This window comes from Diachasma alloeum, unplaced genomic scaffold (genome assembly GCF_001412515.2).
Source record: "Diachasma alloeum isolate Michigan unplaced genomic scaffold, Dall2.0 Dall_scaffold_00269, whole genome shotgun sequence".
Taxonomy (NCBI): Eukaryota; Metazoa; Arthropoda; class Insecta; order Hymenoptera; family Braconidae; genus Diachasma; species Diachasma alloeum.
This window is the reverse complement of record NW_021680408.1, coordinates 748,015-756,442: the sequence shown is the minus strand read 5'-3', so window position 1 is coordinate 756,442 and position 8,428 is coordinate 748,015. Positions and strand designations below refer to the sequence as shown.

Genomic DNA, 8,428 nt, shown 5'->3' with positions numbered 1-8,428 from the left:
TTTCTATTGAACATTTCAATAAAATCGGCGAGAAGTAATAGAAAGTTCAATAAAATTGCTCCAAAAGATTTGCCTTCAAATCCAATAGAATTTTCTAACGAATTCGCTAAATTCAAAGTGAAAAAAAATAAGAAAATTTGAGCCGAGAAAATTCTATAGAGAATATCTCAATCAATGGAATAAGTTGTATNAAATAAGCAAAATGACCATTCGGAAGCATATTGCTAATTTATTAGCAAAAGTAACTATACTATGCGCAATACAGGAGCAATTTCCCACTTGATTTAAATAAAATTGCACCATTTATGTAAAATAGCTCAAAATGAATGAATGGCGCAAATTTTTATACTAAACAAATTCGTAATTGTTGATGTTCACATTTGTTCAAAAATTTTGAAAAAAACCACTCCTGTAGCTAAAAAATTGGAGGCCCTGGACTATTTTTAACACTTTAAACGCATACGGGGTAACCGAATAATGAATCATTAATTAATTAATTTTTTTGCACTAATTATTCGGTTTTAGACATATATAAGCGGTCCTCAATGCATGAGAATTTTGACACTGTATCTGGGAATTTCTTAATTGAAGAGATAATTTAATATTCAGTGAATTGTAAAGAATTCACTTATTCTGTGACATTTTGTTACTTCGCTATCTAATCAGTTGCATCTCTTCATGTCTCTGTCCAGAATAATTCCGATCATTAATTTTGATTGCTATCCATACCGTGTTAATAATTGTGGAGTACAAATCATGAATATTACTGTACGCGTTCCTATCCAATGCGTAAAGTCTTGCTTTTTTGTAAACCTCAGCTGACATGAGGCCATCCAGACTCGATGGAACGGTCGCCAATTTTTCCATAAGTTTCCTCTGTAACATGAAATATTCCAAGACCTCTTAGAACACATGACACCGGAAAAACCAGAGATATTGCACCGCAACTGCGATTCATCGTTTCTTGTCACAACAATTTCCTTCCCTGTAGATCACGTATGAAAGACAATTCTTGAATTCCTATTGAACTTTGTATTATTTTTTGGCCAACTCTATTGAAATGAGAATTCAATTTTTTATACAATTTAGTCTATTGAGATATTTTCTACAGAATTTTCTCGGCTCAAATTTTCTAATTTTTTTGTTTGATTTTCTTGATGAAAAGAAAAGCAAAATCGCGTATGAAAAAATTAAATAGAAAACCTAACGAATTCACTTGGAAATTCCATAGGATTTCCATAGGATATCTATTGGAATTGCATTGAAAAATTCTATTTGTTTTTTCGATAAGAAAAAGCCTAGTTCTATTTGAAGTTTTCTCTTGAGATTTTTTCTATAAGAATGCTTGAGCATCAATTTTCTAAGTCTTTTCCACTCGGATCCTGTAATGCAAAACAAAACAAAATCCAGCGGAAAATTTGTGCCCGATAATTCTAATAAAAAAAATCTCAAAAAGTAAAATTCGAACAGAAATTCAAAATATTTTGACTTTTTCCTATTAAATATGCAATAGAATCAGCGCAAAAACAAGTAGAATGTTTCAACAGAATTCCAATAAAAATACTATAAAAACTCCGGAAAATCCTATAGAATTCCAATAGAATTTTCTAACGAATTTGCTAGGTTTGCTATTCAATTTTTTTATACGTGATAGTGTGAAAAAAAATTAGAAAATTTCAGCCAAAGAAATTCTATAGAGAATATCTGAATCGAATAAGTTGTATAAAAAAATTTACTATTTTTATAGAATAGTTTCTATTGAACATTTCAATAAAATCGGCGAGAAGTAATAGAAAGTTCAATAAAATTGCTCCAAAAGATTTGCCTTCAAATCCAATAGAATTTTCTAACGAATTCGCTAGATTTAGAGTGAAAAAAATAAGAAAATTTGAGCCGAGAAAATTCTATAGAGAATATCTCAATCAATGGAATAAGTTGTATAAAAAATTTACTAATTCTATAGAATATTTTCTATTGAACATTTCAATAAAATCGGCGAGAAGTAATAGAAAGTTCAATAAAATTGCTCCAAAAGATTTGCCTTCAAATCCAATAGAATTTTCTAACGAATTCGCTAAATTCAGAGTGAAAAAAAATAAGAAAATTTGAGCCAAGGAAATTCTACAGAGAATATCTCAATCAATGGAATAAGTTGTATAAAGAAATTTACTATTTCTATAGAATATTTTCTATTGAACATTTCAATAAAATCGGCGAAAAGAAAGTTCAATAAAATTGCTCCAAAAGATTTGCCTTCAAATCCAATAGAATTATCTAGCTAATTCGCTAGGTTGACGGGAAGCAGTAATTCCCTTATTAGTGAATCATTCCCGTTTTCAATTTTCCTGACGTGGAAAAACGAAGGTAAAAAAATAAAATGACATTTATGTGACAACATAAAATGGTTGGAAGATAAACATCTCTCTTCCAAGAAATTTCAATGTTTTTATGGAATTTTTTCCACAACTCCTAGTGCATTTTTCTTTATAAATTGCTCTGTTGGGATTATAATTTACGAATGAATAGAACTTTCTGAGGACAATTTAATTTTTTCTAACCTGCCGCAAGCTGAGGTACAGCTCCCAAATGTACAAAATCCATATCACAGTGAGTATCTCAAAACGTATGTGTTCTTCAACAAAATTCATCAAGGTCCCCATAATTAATTAATTTAATATTTGAACACCACTCCGATATTATCATATGGATGTTGAACTTGATTTTACGGTTAATCGTGTACGGCTACGGGTGGAAGCTAGAATCAATCGGCCAAACAATACCGGTACGAATGTAGTCACAAATCGTACTGAGAATGAGCGACTGTGCAGAGGGCAAGAGGGGTCAAGAAACTTTCCTGCTGGATTCCCCGGACTCTCAACCAACCGCGTTCGACGAGGAGAAAATCCAATGGGAACACGATGCCGTATATGTGAGGTGCGGTAATTATTTTTAAAGGATGTTTTGGTGAAGAGTTATTTTTCTTGAATAAAAAAATTAAGGAAATCCAAGCGGGGGAGGTTGGGGTAAAACGGACACTTTTGACTTGTTTTTAAATATTCCTGAGGGGTTGAAATGTTGATAAAATTTAATAATTTTTTTTTCAATACAAGGAACAATTCTTTCCCTCAGTGACAAGCCTAAACTGAGATCAATTGATCAATTTGTTTCTGAGTTATGAATAATTGAAAAAAAGTCTAAAGTGTCCATTTTACCCCACCGGCAACTATCGTTTACAGTTTGGTCTGTACCAATTGCATGAGAGTAATTTGAAAAAAATCGTGAATATTCAGTGCTATTGAAATTACATTTTGCACCGAATCATTATTTTTTTAAACATTCGTTGTTTATAAAGAAATAATTGAAATTGTTTAAACTTCCGGAAATCTTATTCTTTTAGGCGTGAAATCGATTTCTGGGGAAATTCTGAATATAAATAAATGTGTTACGATTGCGAACAAATGATTTTTATGACGGAAAATTGATTGTTTATAAATTATTTATAGAAAATGCTCATAGTTTCCAAAATTGCACTTTTTTAATTATTTCATCAATTTTTCTCCAAAAGTGAACTTTCCAATTTTATTTCAGATTTTTAAAATGTTTTCTAGCGGTTCTATATCAGATTCAAATTTTAAAAAAACTAAAAATTGAAATTTCATTTTTTCGAATTTTTTGAGTATAAAATATGAGTACTAAAATCATCAGCATGGTAGGAACAATCCCCTGCAATTTTCAAATTTCACCGCGGTTGAGGAAAAATCACGCGGAAAATTTTGTTTTTGACATTTTTTCTCGAAAAACAAAATTTTTCTTTCCCGAGGTAAACCTGCCCTTAATAGTATTATAGCGCTTTTCTTAAACTGTTTTTTTTCAAACTTATCTGAATGTGTTTCTTCAAAACTACTTTTTTTGTTTATAATTTTTACATGTTTCTTGAAACCTGGATTGACCTCTAAAACAATTGAACCCTAACAGGCAAGGGGGGGTGAGGGGTTAGAGGTTAATCCTGGTTTCAAGAAACATGTAAAAATCTAAAACAAAAAAAATAGTTTTGAAGAAACATACTCAAATAAGTTTGAGAAAAAGCGGTTCAAGAAAAGCGCTATTAGTAATCTATTGTTCCTAGTCTATAAATTTGGAGAAAATACATACCTTCTTGTTTAGTTTTTCTGCTTCTTTTCCAATGAAAATGTTCAATGAAAAATATTTTATAGAAATAAAAAATCAATAAAATTTGATTTTTCGATACCACTTACTCGATTCAGATATATTCAATAGATGTTTATTTTTCTTTTTTCTACTGTCTAATTTCCGTGACTCATTTCACTACTAAATCCACTTAAAATGAAACAGAAATAAAGATCGAAAAGTGTTTGTCTACCATTTCAAAGCAAAATGTATTTTATTTTCACAAAACTTCAGAAAATTTTTTCAAATTACGACATTTATATAAAAAATTATGCCAATAGCTTAGGTATGAAAATACTTCTGAAGAAGTTCTTCGTAGATGTCTTTGTCTGTCTGCAGGAACAGGCAAAATATCACACGATCGATCTAGAAAAGAAATTCATACAAATGTTGTATTGATTACAATGAACAATTACATTGACTTTTACGATTGGTTATAGAAATAAAAATGTTATATTACCTCATCTGGATTTTCCTGGAGAAAAGTTTTGACAGTGTTTATGGCAACTTCAGCCGCAGGTCTCTGAGGATATCCATAAACTCCAGTTGATATGCAAGGGAAAGCAATAGTCTTCACGCCATTGTCTTTAGCCACTTGGAAGCAATTGCGATAACAGTCTGTCAGTTTCTCTGGCTTTTCTCCTCGAGGTCCAACCGTATGAATGACATCTGCATGATGAAATGAAAATAATTTACGAGATAAATTAAAATAAGACAGATGAATCATTGAATGGTTGTCGCGGCATACATTTAGCTGGCAATTTATATCCGCCAGTAATTTTGGCTTCTCCAACGGAACATCCGTTCAAGGTGGCGCATTCTTTCTTCAGGGTCGGACCAGCCGCTCTGTGAATTGCTCCATCAACTGAAGAAACATTTTTTTTTAGAATTTGTTGTATTTTGTCGCGCTTTGTTTAGATATTTTGTCCTACGAACTGCAGTCGATAGAATGTTCATCAGAAACAATTTTATGGAAAAAATCAACAGAATTTGAATTTTCTACACAACTTAGTCTATTGAGATATTTTCTTGCAGTTTTTTAGTGGATTTTTTCATGAGGAGGGACTAAAAAGGAAATGAAAAATAAATCTAGTAAATTGATCAAATAGTTCTATTGAATTTTTATTGAATTTGGTATTAGTTTTCGATTGATTCTGTTGAAATGCTCCATAGAAAATATTCTATAGAATAAGTCAATTGAATTCGATTTTTCTATGCAACTTATTTCATTGAGATATTTTTTATAGAATTTCCTCGGCTCAAATTTTCCAAGTTTTTTCATTAGATTTTTTCTTTATCAAGAAAATTGAACGAAAAATTTGGAAAATTAGATATTTTGAGGTGAGAAATATTACCTCCTCCACCTCCCATCAAGCTTGAATTAGCAGCGTTGACAATTGCGTCGATTTCAAGGGATGTTATGTCACCTTGCCACATTGACACTTTCTTCGCTAAATCAGACGTAATTTCACCACCCCCTTTATTTTTCTTGATATATTCAGGCAGGGTCATGATTTGCTCTAAAGTGGTTATCTCAGATTTGTAATGTTGTCTCTTCTCGTCTCTGGACATCTTCAAAAACTTCTCTGGAATAATGTTTTGTTTCAATATTCCGCAGTAAAGCTGCTTAGATAGTCTAGTAATGAAGTTACCTGAATTTCATTAAAAAACCTAGCGAATTCACAAAACAATTCTATTAGAATTCTATTGAACTCTATTAGTTTTTGCCCGATTTCATTGCCTAGCGAATTTGCCAGGTTTTTCTACTAATTTTTTTCGTGTGACTTTACTTAAGGATGTCCAAGTACTTTCGCTATTTTTCTCCAGTGAAATGTTTTTCTATTTTTGTAGTAGATCATCAGAGCTTTCATTTAAGCTCCATTAAACCCTGAGTTTCCAGACATTTCACAATGACTTTATTATTTAAACTTTGCAGGTCTGAATCCGAATATGATATTAAACGGTTAGAAAACGTTTTCAAAATGAGAAAAAAATTAGAAAGTTTACTTTTGCCGGAAAATTGATGAAATAATTTAAAAATTGAAATTTTTGAAAATTATAAACGTTTTCTGCAAATAATTTATAAATAATCAATTTTCCACCATCAAAGTCATGTGTTCGCAATCGTAACAAATTTATGCATATTCAGAATTTCACCAGAAATCGATTTCATATGCCTAAGAAATAAGCACTCTGGAAGTTTAAATAATTTTAATTATTTATTTACTAGCGAACGGGCGCTTCGCATCCGTCACCAGATTACTTTATACTATTTTATTTTATTTCATTCTCTTCCCCTTTCCATCTTCAAAATGAAATTAATTTAATTTTATCCACTCGTATTCTTATTACATATATATTTGTTTCCGTAATTTACAAGTTACACTATTGAATGAAGATGAATTATGTTAAAGATCAATAAAGTATTTTTTTTATCAAAACAAACACAAAACGAAAATCATTCGAAATCTAAAAAATAGAGAAAATTGGCTTTTATTCGTTTCTGTCAGTGGAAACATGGAATCACTGTTTTTTCTTTCAATGTGGTCGGGATATGAATATTTTGCCATTTTATTATCCAAGTTTAACGAGAAGAAATGAAAAAATGTACACGTAGACGGGAAGAAATAAAAAATTAATGTTTAATGTTTCCGGAAAGTTTTAAAATCGATATATATTTTCGAATAACGGAACAATACCCATAAAATTGTGCAAATTACAAGCATTTTCTAGAAATAATCCATAAACAGTCAATTTTCCACTATAAAAAATACGGATTCCGGAAGTTTAAACTATTTCAATTATTTATTTATAAACAACGAAGGCTAGAAAAAATAATTCTGTGCAAAATGTATATTTGAATGACGCTGAATATTCATGATTGTTTTCAAATTTATCTCACGCAATTTAATTCACAAATTTGATGATTGAAAATGGTTGAATCTATATAGTGTGGTTTATACTAAACTGTAAAAGATACTTTGGCTATTTTTACTGTAGTGAAATGCTTTTCTACTTTTGTAGTAGTACATCAGAACTTTCATTTAAGCTCCCTTTAACCCTAAGTTTGCGGACATTTTACAATGATTCTATTATTTCAACTTTACAAGTCAAAATTTGAATCTCGATATTGAACCGTTACAAAACATTTTAAAAATCTGAAAGTTTAGTTTTGCAAGAAAATTGATGAAATAATTAAAAAATTGCAACTTGTAAAAATTACAAGCATGTTCTAAAAATAATCCATATAAACAATCAATTTTCCACCATAAAAAATGCGGATTCCGGAAGTTTAATCAATTTCAATTATTTATTTATAAACAACGAATGTTAAAAAAAATAATTCTCTACAAAATGTAATTTTTGAATGAGGCTGAATAGTCATGATTTTTTTTTCAAATTTATCTAACGCAATTTAATTCACAAATTTGATGATTGAAAATGGTTGAATGTAGATTCAACCATTTTCAATCATCAAATAGTGTGAAACTACACACTTACTATAGTGTGGTCTATACCAAACTGTAAAAGGTATTTGGATATCCTTAAATCCATCACAGAATCGCATTCCAGACGCGCCGTTGCATTCATCTATATGAATAAATAATCCATCATATTTACCCTTCTCCTCCGTGAACGACATTGTAGACAAATCCTTAAACACTGTATTCAATGCCACACCAAAGCCTCCCCACAATTTTTTCGAAAGAATAGATCTGTCAACTCCCGTGACCACCTGCAATTTTCAAACAGTTCAATATCAGTAGTTTTTGCGCATTGCTCCAAAACGCTTACTCTGAGTATTTTCATGATGAACTACTCCAAAATGAAAGGTGTTTCAACTTACTAATGATTGGAAACGAATTTTGGTCAGAGTTAATTAATCTTTCCGAATTATTTCGATCGATAAAAGTCAAAATTTATTGCTTTCGGGTGAATAACTGTAACCGGCGTATTTCACCGTTCCAGATCAGCTGGAATCTTGCATGTGTGTTGGGATCGATTCACCAGTGCAACTGCGTGCAAATATATACGTATTCTTGCCACCTGTCGGTAAGTCGAGCATTTAAAATTAATTCGAATATCAAGATCCGCAAGTACGAAAATAGTATATTTCGTACCGAGTGCAAAAAACATTTTTTCACGAGTTACGAACAATATTTTTCATCACAATGTGGCGGAAATTGGACTTTTAGACACGCGGAGCGTGAATTTTCTAGAAAATTTGCTAATTTTTCTA

General features: G+C 30.8%; 2 protein-coding genes across 2 annotated transcripts in view; both read right to left on the bottom strand.

Moving 5' to 3' along the window:
• The window catches only part of LOC107037656 (CAAX prenyl protease 1 homolog), a 6,739-nt gene extending 3,951 nt beyond the window's left edge, over positions 1–2,788 (bottom strand). The window contains exons 1-2 of the mRNA XM_015256309.1: positions 2,559–2,788; positions 730–876 (exon numbers count right to left, since the gene is read on the bottom strand). Of these exons, the coding sequence (XP_015111795.1) occupies positions 730–876; positions 2,559–2,660 (249 nt within the window). The 5' untranslated portion in view covers positions 2,661–2,788. The remainder of the gene's footprint in view (positions 1–729; positions 877–2,558) is intronic.
• A 1,641-nt stretch (positions 2,789–4,429) lies between these two features.
• LOC107037657 (ADP-ribose glycohydrolase MACROD2) lies at positions 4,430–8,191 on the bottom strand. The gene is made up of 6 exons (XM_015256312.1): positions 8,036–8,191; positions 7,810–7,924; positions 5,544–5,774; positions 4,937–5,053; positions 4,649–4,857; positions 4,430–4,554 (listed from the first exon to the last, which is right to left on the bottom strand). The coding sequence occupies exons 2-6, from the start codon at positions 7,829–7,831 to the stop codon at positions 4,471–4,473; spliced, it is 663 nt and encodes a 220-aa protein (XP_015111798.1). The 5' UTR covers positions 7,832–7,924; positions 8,036–8,191; the 3' UTR covers positions 4,430–4,470.
• Positions 8,192–8,428: the final 237 nt, after the last annotated feature.

Coding starts and splice junctions, on each gene's coding strand:
- LOC107037657 (XM_015256312.1), bottom strand. CDS start 7,831: ATGTCGTTCACGGAGGAGAAGG. Junction 5,775..7,809: donor GTCGTTCACGGAGGAGAAGG/GTAAATATGATG, acceptor ACATTATTCCAG/AGAAGTTTTTGAAGATGTCC. Junction 4,555..4,648: donor TCCAGGAAAATCCAGATGAG/GTAATATAACAT, acceptor TTTCTTTTCTAG/ATCGATCGTGTGATATTTTG.